Raw genomic sequence first — 19,250 nt, forward strand, 5'->3', positions numbered from 1 at the left:
ATTTTACTACTTGCAAGCAGGAGAGCAAGCTCCTCCTGCTTGTTCCCCATGCTTCTTGCATTAGTGAAGAGACACCTTAATCCCCCTGTGGGAGCCCTGGGCACCCCCCCTTCCTGAGAGACAACTGGTCCCTTGGTATACACCTGAGCTCTTACATGGGCAGGTCCTACACCTGGTTGAGTTGTCTCTTGCTCCTGTGGATCCCCATCCCCCAACAAACTTAGTTTAAAGCCTGCTGGAGGAGGTCAACTAGCCTGTAAGAAAACAAACTCTTACCTTTGGAGGAGAGATGGAGACCATCACACCCTAGGACACCCTCTGCTCTGAAGTGCAGGTCGTGGTCCAGGAAGCCAAATCCTGTGTGACAACACCAACTCTGGAGGTGCTGGTTCACCTCCACCTGGGCCCCTGACTCTCTAAGCTTGGCCCCCAGAGCCCTGTAGTCATCCATGATCCAGTCCGGACTACTCTGGGCCGCATCATTGGTTCCCACATGAATGAGGACCATAGGATAGTAGTCAGAAGGCCAGATGAGGTCAGTGATCTTCCCTGTGATGTCCCCAATCTTGGCTCCTGGGAGACAGTACGCTTCTCTCACGTTGGGGTCTGTGCAGGGGATGGGTCCCTCCGTTCCTCTGAAGAGGGAGTCCCCTATGACAATGACCCCAACGTCTCTTCCTCTGGGTTACTGGATGATGCTCAGTTGGTATGGATGATGGCTTGCTGGATGAAAAGTTTATTAAAGAGGCCATCCTTAATGGACTGGCTGACGCCAACATCCTGAGGGGTAGCCAGCATGGGTTTGTTGCTGGTAGGTTTTGCTTGACCAATCTCATTTCCTTTTATGACCAGGTGACCTATCACCTGGACAAGGGAGAAGAGATTGATGTCATATATCTTGACATCAAAAAAGCCTTCCATCTGGTATCCCATGATTGGTGAAACTGGCCAATTGTGGCCTTGGATCCACCACGATCCACTGGCTACAGAACCAGCTCCTTGGTCAGACCCAGAGGGTGGTGGTTGACGGAAGTCAATCGTCCTGGTGCCCTGTGACCAGTGGGGTCCCTCAAGGCTCTGTCCTTGAACCCATATTGTTCAACATCTTCATTAATGATGTGGACATTGGAGTCAGAAGCAGACTGGCCAAGTTCACTGATGACACCAAACTTTGGGACAAAGTATCCACACCTAACGACAGGAGAGCAACCCAGGCTGACCTGGACAGGCTCAGCAAATGGGCGGCCAAGAACCTGATGGTGTTTAACACAGAAAAATGCAAGGTTCTCCACCTTGGGAGGAAAAACCTGCAGCATCCTTATAGCTTCAGCAATGCTACGCTGGCTAGCACTACGGAAGAAAGAGACTTGTGGGTTATCATTGACCACAGGGTGAACATGAGCCTTCAATGTAATGCTGCAGCTAGTAAAGTGACCAAATACTGGCTTGCATCCATAGATGCTTCTCAAGCAAGTCCCGGAACATCATTCTCCCCTTGTACTCAGCCTTGGTGAGGCCGCAGCTGGAGTACTGCATCCAGTTTTGGGCCCCACTATTCAAAAAAGGTGTGGAGAAGCTTGAGAGAGTCCAGAGAAGAGCCACACACATGATCAGAGGTCAGGAAAACAGACCTTACAATGACAGGCTGAGAGCCACGGGGCTCTTTAGCCTGGAAAAGCACAGGCTCAGGGGTAATCTGGTGGCCACCTATAAGTTTATCGGGGTGACTACCAGTATCTGGGGGAACATTTATTCCCCCAGGGATGACAAGATCAAATGGTTATAAACAACTGCAAGACCATTTCAGGCTGGACATAAGGATGAATTTCTTTACTGTCCAAGCCCCCAAAGTCTGGAATAGTTTGCCATCAGAGGTGGTTCAAGCACCTGCATTGAACACCTTCAAGAGTAAATTGGATGCTTATCTTGCTGGGATCCTATGACCCCAGCTGACTTCCTGCCCTTCGGGTGGGGGGCTGGACTCGATGATTTTCTGAGGTCCCTTCCAACCCTAATGTCTATGAAATCTATGAAATGTATGACTCAGACTGGACAGCAATGCTATGTCAAGATACTCAAGAACTTTTATACTGAATGTCCTTGTCCATGCAAGCTTATAAACAGCCAAGCAGCTATCAATGTTTAAATTAAGCCATTTGACAGATTGAAATAAGCACTGCTGCTATGGTGGAGCAACTGATCAGTATCCAGGGAAAGCTGATAAAGTGGCAAACAAGGTTCTTTGGGTACATATGGTATCTTTTATTAGACCACCTCAAATACTTGGAAAAATTCTTCTTTGCAAGTTTTCAGGTATAAAAACCCTTAGTCAGGCTGAGGAAGCACCTGCAGTTGGTGTGAACGTATCGATTTCATCAGTAGAAACAACACTTCTGGCCAATTCAAGCTCTGCAGTCCTTATTGGGATCGCTAACTGAAAACCTGTACTTCCCAGATAACATTAGCAGTTGCCTTGTACCAGCTAAAAGAAGGTCATATTATCAGCTGGTATGTACGTCCATCTGCTGCTGCTTCATTGACTTCAGTAGAACTATGCTGATTCACAGCAGTTGAAGAGCTGAGTGACACATCTTGGACAATATATGTGATCATTCACTGGGAACAGGGGACCTAGAGACCAACCTACAAATCAAAGGTGAAAAAGATTGTAGAGTACAAAAGTGCAAAATTATTCTGGGGCAGACGTCAGATAAAAAGGACTCCAGGTTGTCTGACTTATAGCATCAGCACTGTAGCATAAGATAATAAATCTATGAATCTTGGTATGAATGGCTGCATGTCTGATCCCTGCTGTAATGTTGCTACTGAAAGTGGTAAGGATCAATGCCCTTTCCCAATAGGTCTGTGTTGTACTGAAAAGTGCAGGACTGGCAGGTGAAGTGTCTGAAAAAGCTTTCACGTGGAGAGAATCTCATGGTTTTAGAGGTAGTTTCTTTCTCCGCCTTTTACACAGCCATGAAACTTGGGAGTTTGAGCTGTGAGAAGCTCTTTGCACCAGAGAGCCACTGGAAGATATACTGCAAAACACACGTTTTAAGTAACCACAACTGGCATGTTCAACTCTTTTGTATGAAGAGGCCATTTGGCTGGGTGTGACATCATATATGACCCCAGCAGCAATGGGACAACCCAGACACTGGGAGCCTGTTTCCATCCAGTTTTCATACAAGTTCTTCATCTATGAGAAACTAAAGATGCTCAGTATTTGTCCTTCTTCTTGTGCGTCTGAAACCTCTCCATTTGTGTCTGTCAGGTTGTATGTAGGAACACAGCATGGGTATTTATCCACATAACCCTGTATTTGGAGCATGCCCAAGCATTTTCATTTTCCTACGAAATATATGAGGAAGTCACAACTTTTTCATATGTAGCTCTCCGGGAATGGGCAGGATCTCCATTGACTTTCTTCCTGATGTCTGCCGGAGAATGTTTTCCCTGAGCAGCAGTATGAGGAGGATCCTACCCAGACAGCTCTTGTTCCCATCCTCTCCAGTATTTCATGTCATGTAGTGAGTGGCTCATTGCCCTACTCAGTCCCAAGCCTTCTGTTTCCACTTGCCAGGTTTTGATGGATCAAATAGGCCATTTTCTCAGGCTGGGGCTGAGGCTGGTGCTGTGCTCAACAGAGAGTTTTGCCTCTTGTGAAGATGAGACAGTAGCTCAAGACATCTCCATAGTGCCCATAAGCCACTTAGCTGTGCAACTTTTCTCTGGCTGGGGCCTCTTCTAAAATAAATGGCCTATGTTTGGTTCAGGTTGCAGTCAAGCACAGTGTGAGGCTGTGAGATTTACATCAGTCTGTGGGCCAGGTGTGCAGCTAGTGTGAATCTACTGCAGGGGTGGGCGATTATTTTGGGCAGAGGGCCGCTTACAGAGTTTTGGCAAGCCATGGAGGCCTGCATGACAGGCAGCCCAGGGCAGATAAATATTAATTTTCTAAATTTTTTAGGGGCCCCATGGGCCAGATAGAATAGCCTGGTGGGCTGCATCTGACCCCTGGGCCACATTTTGCCCACCCTGATCTACTAGAATCAACAGAACCACCTTTCCTTTCACCAGATAAGGATTTGATCCTCTCTTCTTAGGTCACGATGGGAGTATTTCCAACCAGCAATCACTGACAGAAACAAAACACCCACTCCTGCTTCCAAGAATAATATCTCCCCAATCATGCTCATTATTCACTACCATAAATATTCACAATGAACCAGGGAGAGAGGGGAAAATAAATGCAACATAAGAAGGCTGCATTCAAATAAATGGCAGAATGCATTCCATGACAGACAGCTCCAGTGTAGTGTAACCAAGGGTATAATGATGATGGTCAATGATAATGAGAAATAAATTATTAAAGATAAAATAGGCCATTCTTGACTAAGTAGCACCAGCGTGTAAAATGCCACCCTTCTGACAGGGTAACATTTTAACTTCCTTTGCACAGGGGCATATGACAAGTCCAGGTCCAGGTCCAGGTCCAGGTCCAGATCCAGCACTTCAGAAAATCTGGCACTGGTGTTTTCAAGTACCCAAATGTAAGAAACGAAATGATTTAATTGTAAGTCAGGTGGCTGCTGCCTGCATAAATACAGGGCAGAGAAGAGGAACTGAAAGTCCTAGAAAGAGAGGAAAAACTGCAAGTACTTTCCTAAGTACTGGGAACGAAAGCGTTGGTAAACTGTGAGAGTCTCTCTCTTCTGAAGGCCAGGGAAAGCAGCTGTTACATTAACCAAAGGCTATTTAATTGTGGGGTCTTTCCTACAACAACTTTGCATGGGTCTGATTCCCAGTGCTTCTTAATGAGAGAGCTGACTTCTTCATGTCCTGCTCTGCTTTATTAAATGGGGCCCCTGCTGGGAGTGGGAAGTCTTACTGAAAGGGCAGCTCCTCCTCAAAGACACTAACCTATTTGCTAGTAGAAGCACTGACAGAGTGAAAGAGTTGTCTCAAAACTGCTGGTAAAACCTTTGTTCTTAGTATGTACGATATCATACAGTGCAGTGAGCAGACCAGGTTTTATAATGCTGGGCAGAGACGGGCATGAATATGACCTAAGTATAACAGGTTGTACTATCAAGGTGACATGTTAGCCAGAGCACAGCATGAACACCAGAGTGCAGGTGGGTGGAGAATAGGAGGGCATTACATGCAGACCTGCTCATTGTCTTCACTTTTTGGAGTGCCTCCAAGGCAGGACTTGGCAGTAGTCTGCAGCAAAGCTGTGTGTCCCAGTGGCTATGATCTGACTCAGGACTGTCTTTTAGATCCATCCCAGACCAAAATCACCTGCTTCGAGATGGAGTGCGCAGATACCTGCAACTTCCAGCTGACCAGACTGTGCTGATACTGCATGCAAAAGTTGCACAGAAATCGTATGGCAATGAAAAAAGGTAGGCCATTTATCTAACTCCCAAGCCCCTGCATAGCCTTCTTTACAACATCTCTGTAAAGTCCCTCCAAAAACAACCACTTCGAACTCCCTTTCAAACTTCCTTGAGTTTCCATTCAGAGGAAGCAGATAAAGTAATATAACCCATTGTTATATCCCGTGATGTATACCTGTCACCCTTCATGGATCCAATATTAATAACAGAAAGAAGAGATCTCCGAACAACGAATCAGAATAGAGTTAAAAGGAACACAGAGACAAAAGGCTAAAATAGGCCCGGTTATCTTAGTGCCCTGGAGACCCTACCAAAGACCCAGACCTCGTCACCTAAATAACTTGGACATTTCTGTTAGTGTCCAGAGCCTCCAAAAGGCTGATATTTGAAAGCATCTTCATACTGCAACAACACCTTGGCCCTTCATCCATAGCTCAAGATGAAAGATTGCCAACTCATCAACACCAAGCTATTTTTGTTGTTGTTTACATTGATGAATTACTCAAATAATTATATTGACTGGCGATTAAAAAAGGTTGAGGGGAATCTGATAACAGTTTTCAAATACATAAAGAGTGATTATAAAGAGGATGGTGATAGACAATTTTATGTGGCTGTCGGGGATGAGACAAGGAGTAATGGTCTTAAGTTGCCATGTAGGAAATTTGGGTTGGGTATCATGATAAAGGTGATTATTGGAACAGCTGAGGGTAGATATTGGCGGTTATTGGAACAGATGACCTAGAATGATTGTGGAGTCTCTAGCCTTCTACATTTTTAAGAGCAGGTTAGACAGATACTTGAATGGTTTCAAGAAAGGTGATCCTTCCCAGAGCAGGAGGTTGGATTTGATGATCTCCTGAATGCTGTGTCCCAAATGGTTGGAGGATCTGTGGGCCTCCAGCGGCCACTTCAGTCTCCCCCCACACCACTAGTCAGAGTGCCACCTGCAAGTGGCACTTAACAGTGGAAGACCTGCTTTCCTCTTTGTATCCTCTCCTACCCTCTGCCTTTTTCTGTCATTCATTTCCCTCCTTTACCATCATTTCTCTCCCTCTGTTATGCTGTGAGTGACCCAAACTGTGGCTGGGGTGTAGCTTTTCTTGACTCCTTTCTCTTCTCTGTCACAGGAAATAACATTCAGAGAGGTGGGATGAGGCTGTAGAGTTTGGATACACACTCAGTCCCAAACTTATCTGAAGGACAAGCTGGGAATTGTACATGTTATGCATGGCAGAGAAGGGAGGCAGCTCTGAAAGGCAGATGGAGACCCAGCCTCTCCTGGAGCTCAGAGGGTCTGGGTCTGCAGTTCTGGTTTAGGACCATCTTCAGTAGCAATAGCCATGGGATTGTGATCCTCTGGGGATGCTGTGCCAGTGAGGGAAGTTGCTGCGTCACTGAGGCTAACCAAAAATATACCCCTGGTGCCCCCCGCTTCAGATATGGTGCAAAGGATGCTGGGAAGCAGGTTTTAGTGGGTTTGGCAGGAAAGAAAGAAGCAAAACCTTAAAAGTAATAACAAGCTGGCCCAGAGCTTCTGGGTTAAAGTTTAAATGGGCTAATGCTATTTTTCCTGGTTAAGGGGATTCAGCATTCTGCACTGTAGCTAGCTTATTTAAATAAATACAGACTCAAGGACTTTAAGGCCCCAGAATCTCAAACCACACCATATTGGTGTTTTCATTCCTAACATTTTATATAGTATCAATATGAGATGAATCTGTACCATTCACATGGATGTAAAGACAGTGGAAACCCAAATAAAACACAGGAAAATGTATTTCCAAAACTTTGGGTATAGATTTATTTGCATTAGTCTCATAATCTGGCTGTGAATACAAACTCTGTTCCCAACCTGCTGAAACGCCTACATTCCACGCTGAAAAAGTCACCATGACAAATTCTCCCTTGATTTAGGGGAGGGAAAACGCAAGGCTTCTTTCCCTGCATTCCCCTCAGCCATCTTCCAGGGAGCAGGGTTAGTGTGTTCAGCTAAACAGAAGATCTGATAGATGTGGCTGCTGCTGGCAAATGCCTTGGACAGAGCTGTCTGGATGCTGTGGCTGGGCACTAAAAGTAGCTGGTTTGTAGCACCTGGTGGAGATGATAAAAGAGCTGCCTCAGCACAGCTAACCCTGCTGGTAAGGATGGCAAGGATGCTGGAACAGCTTCTGTCTTCTCCTTTTCCTCCTCTCTCTCTTTAAGTGAAGAGGTTAGGAAAATGCTCTGGATTTTCATGCACCAAGGTGGGAAAAGCCACAGCAGTCCAATCACCCAGCAGTACTATGGAGTCCTAAAGGCAGAAAAAGGGGTGGAGAAGCCCAAGGGAACTCATAGGCAAAGGAAAAGTAAGAGGCTGATGACACAGCAGACAACTTAGACCAAACAGAGAAGGGACCAATGGATACACTGTGCACCCACCCCAGCGTGACTGCAAAGGCCACCATTCTGTCTGCATGGCCATGAGCTTAGCTGCATGTCTACTCGTGCATAAACTAATGCAGTGTAGTGCACACCTGGCTGGAGTGTGCATGGCTCTGCCTTCCTTTAAAATCTGTCCTAAAATGGCTCCCATAGGTAATAACACAGATAACTCTGCCTTTTTTAAAACGGTCTCATCATGGTTTTACATCTAGACCACTTGTCAGTGCTAGTTTTCATCTACCCATCACTAAAGAGACAGTACAGCATTCAGGGGATGTGCTCCATTGTACAGACTTACTTAAGGTGTAAGCTGTAGTCAGTGACTCTCCACCAATCTCCGTTTCTAAAGCAGTGAATGAGAATCTGCATCCACACTCACCAATGAGCGCAGCCCCTTATTTAAGTGTCCAAGTCAGCTAACCAAGGTGCTGCTTTGTCTCGTCAGGTTTTTCTGCCCCCCACCTTGCGTTTACCTAACTGGACCAGGATGGAAACTAAAACAGGAACAAGTGAAAGGTAAGAGCAGAACTATTGCTGCTCCTCTGTTCCCAATAAGCAGAACTCGGCACAGAGTGGGGAAAATTGGTGTCAAGTACTCATTCCACCACAGGGCCCATTCGCATGTGGGTGCCCAATTCCTAACCATACAAAACAGCTGTGAAAAGTGAATGTTTAGTTCAAATACTCAAACAGACCAAAAGGAGACGATAGCAAAATATAACACTTCAGCTCTTCTAGCAAGCTCCCAGGAAAAGGCAGAGTATTTTAGGAAGAGACAAAAACACAGTACTGAGTTTGTAGGAAGAAGCAGCCCATACTTCAACCCCCTCTACAGTCTCCAAATGTGTTGCCACAGCAGGCTCAGAAAAGTGGTCATGCAAAATCTGGCTTTGCTGAAAGGGGTCTGCATACAGTGCCACATCAGGACAGCTGTGTCAGACTGAGGAAATTTGACACACTCCCTTCTGATACATGAAGAAGCCAAATCATTGCTACTGCTTTCCCACTGGTTATGAACACTGTATGACAAGTACTGAATAATGACAGTACAATTAGCATCTGCAGGGCAGAAATGCCACAGAGGCTAGGAAATGTTGCACTTGGTTGCCAGTGGAACGGGGTGGCAGTCTCAGTGCTAGAAAGACAAAAGAATAAGTTTGCTTCCCCAGATGCTTGGCAAAGCAAAGCATTTCCCCCATGCAGACCTCTCCCTGGGAGTGGCAGCACCTATTTTGTTACTGGCACCCAGCACCCCAGAGGTTACAAGGTACCATGCAGATGTATAAATAAATAACAGAGTCAAATTTTTGCACCAGTGAAGGCCAGGAGAGTTTTGCCAACGACCTCAAAAGAGCCAGGATTTCGGCCATAATCCCTTTGCCAGAGACCACATGAACTGAACTACTGTCAAACACACAAGTGACAGCAGCAAATTAATTTGGGCTGGCAGGAGGGAAGAACAGTGGTTGCGGAGGTGTTTTCAGATGGGCATTTTAGATTGTGACATTAACAGCTTGGCAGATCCCCAGTCTGGTTTTCAAAGGCTCAGGGCATCTCTCTCCTGTCCCTACAGAGTATTGAGTATATGTGTGAGCAGCATATGCAGATATGATATTAACACTGCAAAACCAGGAGCCATTGGAATGTGTCTAGGGACAGGAGTGTGGGATAGACATGGGAGAGAATATAAAAAGGCAAAAGAGGTTGGGAATATGGAGAGGCAGGGGCCTGGGTGAAGGAGAATCAGGAATGCTAGAGGTTTGAGGAAAAGAAGGGGGCTGGAGCAGAAGAAGAAGAGAGGGGAGAGTAGTCCTGGCATATCCAGTTTTCTCGTAAGAGAATGTTTCTCCTCCTCTTTTCCAGCGAGTAATCTGGGAGAGGCTGGTTTCAAGGTGTGTGGATACATGGGACTCGACAGTGTGGGCAGCAGCTATTTGGAAACCCAGAAACTGAACTTTGAGGAGCAGCCTGACTCCAAGGTAAGTGGAGTAAAGCCCTGTGCCATGAACTGCTCCTCCCTACTGCATGCATGTTCCCATAACTCCTCCAGGGCATGCCTGGTTTACCTATGAGCCATTTTCCAGAAGAGAATGGGACACTGTAGCAGTCACTTTGGGAAAGCATCACTTTCCAAGCCTCTCTGCTTTAGGGCTGGAGCACTGCACAGTCCATTCATATAGGGCAGCCAGGACGTCATGCCACTTTCAGCTCTGAGTGCTCATAGGGGTGTAGGGTCAGGCAGCTCCTGTCTCCACTGGCTTCTTTTCAGAGCAAGTGTTGTGCTCTAGGGAAGAGAAGTGCTCATGCTGTGGAAAGTGGGGGGCTAAGGACCTGCAGCTTTGGAGGAAAGGAGCCATTTGCCCAAATACCCTATTCTGTCCCAGGAAAGGAGTGTGCAGTGGATATTAATGTAAGGCCCAGCCATAGATCAGAACTTCATTGTACTGGGCTTTGTCCAAGCACAGAACAAAAAGGCAGTTCCTGTCCCAAAGATCTTGCAATCTGGCAGCAAGCAGAGCCATCCTGGCTGGATATCTGCTACAGTATATGGGAAGAAGCTGCTAGCCATTACTTGTGCAAAAGAGTGTTTTTTTCCAGCAGAGATCAGCTCACATTCGTGCCCAGCTGCTCAGGCAGAAGAAGGCAACTTTCAGGCCACAGCGGCTCAGGTAATACATCCTGGCTTGGAGGTGAGCAGCTGTTCCAGTGCCTGCTGCCTGGGCTAGGTGGAACAGACTGCCAGCTGAGACCAGTGCAGCCAAGCTATGCCTTGGCTCATCCACCTAGGGTCTAATAGACTGTAAAAGTCTTCCCTGTCTTACCTGAGCACTTGATTAGTCCTGCTCTAGTTTCCTGTTATCAACTGGCAGATGCAGATGGCACATGTCTTGTCTAAGAAAAGTGGCAATGAGTAGATCTGACTACAAAACCTCAGCCTTTACAGTACTCTCCTCCTGATGGGATGAGCAGGCATTTCATTACTTGCAGAGTATTGTACTACCTGTGCGGGGGTTAGAGAATCAGACCAACCTCCTAAGCCGACACAGGACAAAACCTAGTGCTTACAGATGAGTCAAGTAGCAGCAGGATTCAAGTGTCCCTATGGTTCTGCCTCCCTTTCCTGCAGGCAACACTCACCTGTGCTCCTCTTGAGACTCCTAGCCTGATGGGACAGCTCTAGTTTTCTGGACAATGTAGGAGTCGTTTGGATGCTTGCTGCAGCCTTAAGAAAGTTCAGCTTTGTAAAGTCTCTTGGTTCTCTCCCGTTTTCCTCTTGATGTTGCTTTTTCCCCTTCTGATAAATCAATCTCCTTCTCTCACTCTGCCATCATCTTGTGGCACATGTGGCAGCCAGAAATGTCAGACAGGCTCTCATGGCTTGCAAAGAAACCTATCTTTCTTCATTGCCAACTCCTTGGTTCCCCAGCCCCTGTGCTGGCAGCGTGCCAGGGATTACACAGCTTTCCCAGCCCATGGTAGGCTCTTGATGAACACCAATGCAACTCATCACAAAAAAAAAGTGTGTTTCAATTACAGATAAACAGCTAAAGAAAACACCAGCTTGTCCCAAACTTTAAGCGCTGGAGCCATAACTTGGCATCTCCTTATAGGGAAAAATATAAAGCATTATCTTAGGTCTCCAAAGAATGTGGGATTTGAGGCGGGCCAGAAACATTACAAAAAGGACCTTTGTGTTTGCAATGCCTTTCGTTACAGCTAGAGCAAGGCATATCAGTACAGAAAGAATGCCAAGATGACTGGGAAGCTGTAAACCTAGGGAGAGTTCTCATGTTATGTTGGGTAAATCACATGTGAACATTAATTTCCATTTGGAATTCTCTTCCCCCTATGTCAACAAGCCTCCGCCATTCCTGAGCTCTTCATTCCACCTGTAATAACATCGCCAATCATTTCCCCTTTCAAATGAACCTATGGTACCTTTGAATAGACACCATTATGTCCGAATGGGAGAGGCTTTGTCTGGCCGCACATTTTCTTAGGTGGACATAGCAGACACTGCTATGTGGCACTGATGCCTGGTGATGGAAGACTTGTCTCCTGGGATTGTGTTTCGATTCATTGTAAATGCACACTGAACAGAGGACTGTGGACAGTTCTTTCTGAAAATCCAAAGCACACCAGGAAAGACAAGAACGAACTGTCATCTAGTGCTTGGAGCCCCCAGAGAGCTTCCCAGCACTACAGCCACATGAAGGGGTCCCTCACTGGGTCAAAATGCTTTAAAGTGAGAGTATGATTTAAACTACACTTTCTTGGGCAGGCACAGGCCTTATTGTGTCTTTACACAGGATATGTAGAAACGTATACACGCACAGGATATGTATATAGGGTCCTGTAACTCTACTGGGGCCTTTGGATAAGTAAAGATTGCACTGGTGATTTACTGGTTCTGTTATGCTCCCACTGAGAAGACTCTGGTGTGGGCTGCTTTGCTGCATAAATTGTTTGCCTGACCCTATCTATGCCTTTGTATTTTGTCAGAAATGAAAGGGAGTCTTGTGGTCATTTTCCTTCTCTTCATAATACTGCAGTTTACAATCAGGGCTTCCTTGTGCTGGGTACTTTTCATGCACATTGGAAGATCCAAGCCTTGTCCCAAAGAACTTACAACCTAAAGCTTCACTCCTACAACTGTCATACATTCAACCTTGCAGTTCATCCAACAGGAGTAATTCATGTACGTAAGGTTCAGCGTATTCACGCATGTTTATAGGACTCGGCTTATTCTAAAAGTCTCTGACAGATGGGTAGACAGAGTTAAATAGATGGGAGGAGAGAATACACGTCTACACAAGTGGTGGACTACGTGAGTAGCGGACATAAGCTAGTAGTAAATGACTGTGCAGTACCCGCCATTGCTGCGCAGTACTGTCGCCACGTTTTTTTTCTGATGATACTGCACAGTAGCAACGAGCTACCACACAGTAGCTCATTACTACTGCGCAGTAGTGTCATGTCACAGTTAGTACCTGGCAACGCTACTGCACAGTAGCATCTCATGTAGATGTGTTCACTGACTGTTTTCAGTCTTTCTCTACCCAGTGTGCCTTTAAACACCCAGAAACATATTTAAAACATAGCCCGTTCCATTGCAGTGCTCTTCTGTTTCAGTGTGAAGTTTCACAGGGAAGTGGATTTGCTGGTTCTCATGTGACATTTTATGGAAGCAAGAAAACCTTGAATCTGTCACCAGGCTAATATTTCAAGGCAAAGTGAAACACTCCAGGAAGCAAAATAGTTTGGAGCAAAACAGTGACAACTTTTGTACAGTTCTGCAGGTTTTTGAGTGTTTGCTTGTTTCATCACTTCAAAGTTCCTCCACCTAAAACATGAGCAGCTAATTTGACACAATTCCTTATGACAGAAAGGTGGATAGATCCACAGCTCCTGCCTGTCAAAGGCCATAGATTCCCTAATCTAAACATGGTAAGCTCCCTCCTGAGAAGATTGGGTCTTATTTGTCCAAAAAGTGCCCTGTCCATCAGGAAACCATTTGCAGCACAGACTGTAAGCATTTAGGGCAGGGACTGTGTTTGCTCTGTTTGGACAGCACCTAGTTTAGTGAGACCCAGTCCCTGAGTGACACTCCTACCCAGTGCCGTACTGTAATATGAATAATAATGATTACTAATGTTAAAAGCTGTGCCCACCACTGCAATGCCTAGGAACCTCCAGGTCTCCATAGCCACAGTAAGTTCCCTAACCATGCCTAACAATCAGTGTCAGTCTCTGTTCAGTCAAGCCCCTTGCCCCAGTCCAGTAGGAATTTTGTATGAGAGTCACATGAGTAAAAAATATGAGTTTAAGGGGATCTGCTATGCCAAACCAGCATCTAACCAGTGCTATTGCCAGGCTCTCACCTCCCCAGCAAATAAAATCCACCAGCCACAGCTAAAGAAATCTGCAGTTGACAGGGCTGCTACTAATTCAGCTAGGTAACTGAGCTTCATGTTGGTGTGTCTTCAGTGACATTGGACCAAAGGCTCCAAATGCAGCCTCTGCTGTCTAGCAATAGTCCTTTACTATTCACAGGAGTTCAGCTGTGCCAAGGCACTCTACATCTCAGATGCTGACAAGCGGAAACACTTCCGGCTGGTTCTGAAGCTTTTCTTCAGCAATGGGCAAGAGATCGGCACTTTCCACAGCAAGCTGATCAAAGTGATCTCCAAGCCCTCTCAGAAGAAGCAGTCTCTGAAGAACACAGATTGTAAGTAGCTGGGCAGGCAGACTCAGCCATGGGAGCTAATGACTGAAGGGCTGAGAAAAGTGGTTTTCTTGTTACTTTCCATGTTGTGCTGTTGCAGGAGCAAGTCCTGTTGCAGCTTGCTGATTAGCTGGGTAGCTAATCCCTGAACACTGGTTTCAGGTGCTGTAGGAAAATCAGATCCTGGTGTAAAGGAACCCAGACACCATCACATGATTTCTTCACAGTGTTTCTACTGCTAGGGAAGTCAGTTATGCAATACAGGCTTTTCCAAAGCCGGTGGAAGGAAGAATGGATTGGGGTGTATTTCTGTTGAATGTATCAAGCTCTGGCAATCTTTCTGTTCAGTGTTCTGTACACACAGGTTGGCCACCCATTACAAAAGCCCAACATGAAAAATGTATGGAGGGTAAGCAAATATCACTTAGGGTGAGAAAAAGTGACCACTTCATTGAGTAGGTAGCTAGTCTTGTTTCAAAGAAATTACAACATTTCCATAGGGAAGGCAAAGACAGCTACTTACCTAACAGTCCACAAGGTTCTTCAAGATGCTCTTGCCCTCGTGGATCCCACTCATGCATGCTCACCATGACTCCTCACAGAACCAGATGTTTAACCAGATGATTTGCTAGTGCATATTTCATCCCTAGTCTCCAACCAGACAGTAGCATTCCAGGGGAAAGGAAGGACACATTGCATGCAGAGCAGTCACTGGCATATGCATTATGCAGCTATCAATTACCTCAGCCATATTCTGGCATTTGGACAAAATCCCTCCAGAGCCGATGCTGGTTCAAGCGCATTTAATGCTGCAGCACTAATGCTATAGTCTGTCTGTCTGTCTGTCTGTTGTTCTGCAGTGTGCATCTCATCTGGGTCTAAGGTTTCCCTCTTTAACCGCCTGCGCTCCCAGACGGTCAGCACCCGCTACCTGTCCGTAGAAGGCGGCGCTTTCATCGCCAGTGCAAGGCAGTGGGCAGCATTTACACTCCACCTGGGTGAGGAAGTTGATGTGTTCTGCAGAGCACATGGGGGGCCACATGCATGGTGGTGTAAAGGGATGCACATCAGCAGAGCCACTGGAACTGTAGCCTTTAATGGCAGGGATGGATCTGGCCAACCAAGCACCTTGATAACTGATTTTTAGTGTCACAATCGCAGGTCACTAAATGCCCTTTTTCCTAAATCCCATGAATCTCTGAGGCCAGCTTCCAGCAGGCCCTCAAGGCCTCTACAGGCCACTGTGCTCCCTTCCCTGCAAACTGAGTTCTGTTGGGTATAGGATAGTTCATCACTCAGGATGTTAGTCTGCAAGACTTGGGCTCATTGTTTTGCTCCTTCTCAAATTATCTGTGAAAGCCTAGGTAAGTCATTTAGCCTCTCTGCACCTTAGTGCTATAAAATGGCTATATTGGCATTGCCCTGACTTCCAGGGGTGTTGGGAGGAACTCAGATACTGTGGAGATGCAATGACAGGAGATGGCAGTGTCTGTCCTTGGCGGTTTCTCAGATGCCTGCTACTGGCGCTCCCAAGCACACGGGTCATCCTTCTTCTGTGCCAGAGGAGCAGCAGCTTCCTCCATGTTGCCTGCTGTCACTTTGCTGCCTTAGCTCCTGTTTTTTACTGTGTCACACAGATGTGCGCAGATGCAGCAACAACCCCTGCCCTGTCTCTTGCTCTCCCCTGGGCCTGTCTTAGCACTTCCACCCAGTATCTCTTTCCCAAAGATGTAGTTTGAGTTGAGACCTCACCACCCATCTCCAAATCCCAAAGCCATTTCCTCCTTAGGGGCCTGCTCCAATACCCTCTGAGATCAATGGAAAGACACCTACTGTTTTCAGTGGTCTTGGACAAGGGCAGCTCAAGGTGTGCCTGTCTGGGCAATGTGTCCAAAGACTGATAGCCAGCTCTATTTTGCATGAAATGGGAAACATCCCAGTCTTCCCTGTTTTTGAATTTGAAGGCATCACTTAATGATCCCAATGCCCCATGTGACATTCGCGAATCTCAGGGGACTTCTGCCTGCTGGGCACAAGGTTCTGTGTTTCCCTCCATCCCTGGGGCAATGCCACTCTGATTCTTTCAGAAGTAATGCTTCAATGGATCAGACAGTGTTACCCCAGTTCAAGGGACTGTGATTTCTCCACTACTTTTGCATGCTAGTTTAAACAGTTAATCTGTCCAGAGCCTTATTCTGGATTGCCCACAAAAGTTATTGCATTCATACTAAGAAAGTCAGTGGCTGCCTGGAAAGTGTCCAGAGAAACCCTTGCCCTCAATGACAGCAGGCTCTCTGGGGAGACAAAAATCATTCCCTTCTAATGTGTTAATGGAGCTATGCCTCAAGAAGCTGCTTTCTTCTCATGGTTGGTAACTCTGCCTCCTTTTCTCTCTATGGGAAGCCGATGAGCACTGCATCCAGGGTGAGTTCCCTCTGCGGGAAGGGTACGTTCGCTACGGCTCAGTAGTTCAGCTCATCTGCACAGCTACTGGCGTCATGCTGCCTCCCCTGGTAAGGCTCAGAAGAGATTCAGACTCAAGAAGCAGCAGCCCACGCTCAAAGCCTTGGCTGCATGGGTCTGAACAAACACATGATACTGCTCACCATTGGCTTCAGTTCCCAGACAGGACAAGCAAGCTGCTCCTTAACTCAAGTAGGCATGAGCTGTGACAAACTCCTCCCCTGGACAGCTGGTTTGCCCTGTGCTTGCTATAGCACTCACCTCCTTGTTCTGAACCTCACCCTCAGGTGTCCACAGCCAGCAAGGAGAGGGGATGAGGGGTGGGCAGGTATTCAGAATTTAACCATGCCATTGCATTGCATCTACATACTTACCTGGCAAGGGAAACACCATGTATCTGGGTCCATGAAGACAGTGTTCCTTAAACCCTTTTGAGGATAACTGTTCTTCTGGCATGGTTTAGTACCCACCAAGGTGTTGGGGCTTAAAATCCATTTTATGGAAATGGGAGGCTCCTCCCTAACTTGCTCCTGCAGCCATATGGCTGAAGGCAGGTGAAGCTTGGGGGCATCTGAGCCCCAAGCCTCCAGGCTTGGGCCTGCATGTTGGATGCCTGCCAAGGGACTTTGAAAATATCTGAGGCCCCTGCTGGGGGTGGAGCATGTTTGCTGGTTGTAGGACCACTTGTGGTACTGGTCTGACTCATGGATTTGGACTTAATTTGGCTGATTTGGCTTGGAACATGAAAAAATTCTTTAAAAAAAAAAAATCATCCACATGGGCAGGCATGGCAGCTGTGCAGGTTGCAGTCATGGACTCAGGGTGTTCCTTGTGGCTGTGTGACAGATGTCCTGGGGGAGCTAGCGGTATAGTCACTTACCCTCTGTGCAGGGAAGCATAGACTTTGCTTTCTTTTCCCAGGCAAGGATCTGTGGGATATCCCTTTGGTTTCTGCTTCTACCTTTGGTTCAATGCCCCCACTTTGCCCAGGCAGGGATCCACAGTGGTAGCTTATAATGGAACAGGTTGCAGCTGCCCTCACCTGCAGCAATGAAGTGTGGTTTGTGCATAGCACAGGTCCAAGTATGCACTTCAGGCTGGTCACTTGGAGCACAGTGCAGACTGTCTGGGAACAGTAGCAAAGGGAGGGCTGTGGCAATGGCAGGCACTGCCTTGGTGCCATGTCCATCCCACAGAGTGAAAGGAGGGGGCTGGGAGGTCATACCACCAGCCTCACATCGCTTTCTTTGGCGAGTTCACACAAAGGGTTAAAAGTGTTTACTGAGAAGCTCCCTGCTGCTGCCAGTCAACCAACCTGGGCCTGCTCCCCGCAGATCATTCGGAAAGTCACCAAGCAGTATGCCCTGCTGGATGTGGACGAGCCCATCTCCCAGCTCCACAAGTGCGCGTTCCAGTTCCAGGGCAGTGATGGGATGTATTTGTGCCTCTCAATGGAGAAAGTGATCCAGTTCCAGGTAGTGCCGTGTAGGCAGCCCATGAGGAACTGTCCTGGTTCGAAGGTGACCAAGCACCCTCAGGTCCAGCTCCTCTCTCTCTTGTTACTTCCTGCTGAATTCATCACTTGGGGGCCTTACAATGAACAGAAACCCCCTCCACCCCCAAATTATATTAATCAATTTAGGTAACATGGGAGCCATTGTGTGGTGATGACCATCAAGCCTCCCTGCCCGTTGTGGGCTTGCCCAAACTTTACCTGTCACCCCATATCCACACAGCTTCCCCCTCACTCCATCCACATCATGGGACTAAGCTCCTGGGTGATCCTCTCAAACGCAGGGCAGATAGCATCTGCAATTCACCTCTCACTACATGCAAAGAGTGAGCATTATCATCTCCATTTGCTGATGGAGCAAGTGAACCACAGGGAAGTGGTATGACTACCCAAAGGAGCACAGTCCTGGTCCCCAGCCCCCTATCCTCACTGCCTCAACATGCATGGTGATGGGAGACTCTGTGCAGGCATCTCCATGCCCAAAGGAAGCAAACCGTGAGCTGCTGAATGATGGCTCCTGCTGGACAATCATTGGAACAGAGACTGTGGAATACACCTTCAGCGACAGCCTGGCCTGTATTCAGGACCTCGTGAGCCCTGTCCCACTCATAACCACCCTGCAGGTATGGGGAGGACTTCTGCTCTTAGCCCAGGGCTGTTGTAGTAACCCTGCTCACCACAGCTACGAAGCCAAGTCACCACCTCTGCATGTGCCCCTTATTCTTTGCCCCAGGACTTGTTGCCCTGTGCTGCCCTCTGTGCACATAAGCAGAGCAGATTTGTCACAGATGATTTGAAGGATCAGTATGCTGATCTGTCTCCTCCCACCCAGTAACTGGAGCTATTAACAACTCAATTTTTCCCAGTACCACCCTTCCCACACAAGCTCTGGGAGTATCTTTCTTCACAGCTCCACTCTCCTCTCCTGGCGCCACTGCTGTGTTTTGCCTTCAAGGCAGGAACCATCCACTAGGGCTGCGCAAAGCTTCGGGTGGTGATTCGGTTTGGAGGAGATTCGGCCTGATTCGGTGGCCGAATCTGAATTGAATCGGGGGACCAAATTCAAGGTCCGAATCAATTCAAAGCTCTCTGAATCTTCGACAAAGATTTGGAGAGCTTTGATGATTGGGCAGTCCCTGGTGGCTGCAGCAAGGAGCTGCAGCCACTCCGAGCTGGTAAGTACTAGGGGCAGGGGAGGGGACCATGGGGGGACCCCTGGCAG

General features: G+C 47.2%; 1 protein-coding gene across 1 annotated transcript in view; it reads left to right on the top strand.

Moving 5' to 3' along the window:
* The window catches only part of RBPJL (recombination signal binding protein for immunoglobulin kappa J region like), a 38,628-nt gene that overhangs the window by 17,057 nt on the left and 2,321 nt on the right, over window positions 1-19,250 (top strand). The window contains exons 2-9 of the mRNA XM_019539802.1: window positions 5,283-5,408; window positions 8,272-8,342; window positions 9,690-9,805; window positions 13,881-14,055; window positions 14,913-15,050; window positions 16,456-16,565; window positions 17,850-17,990; window positions 18,496-18,651. Coding sequence (XP_019395347.1) covers window positions 5,283-5,408; window positions 8,272-8,342; window positions 9,690-9,805; window positions 13,881-14,055; window positions 14,913-15,050; window positions 16,456-16,565; window positions 17,850-17,990; window positions 18,496-18,651 — 1,033 coding nt within the window. The remainder of the gene's footprint in view (window positions 1-5,282; window positions 5,409-8,271; window positions 8,343-9,689; window positions 9,806-13,880; window positions 14,056-14,912; window positions 15,051-16,455; window positions 16,566-17,849; window positions 17,991-18,495; window positions 18,652-19,250) is intronic.

The sequence above is a fragment of the Crocodylus porosus genome, unplaced genomic scaffold (assembly GCF_001723895.1).
Source record: "Crocodylus porosus isolate Cpor-Errol unplaced genomic scaffold, CroPor_comp1, whole genome shotgun sequence".
Classification (NCBI taxonomy): Eukaryota; Metazoa; Chordata; order Crocodylia; family Crocodylidae; genus Crocodylus; species Crocodylus porosus.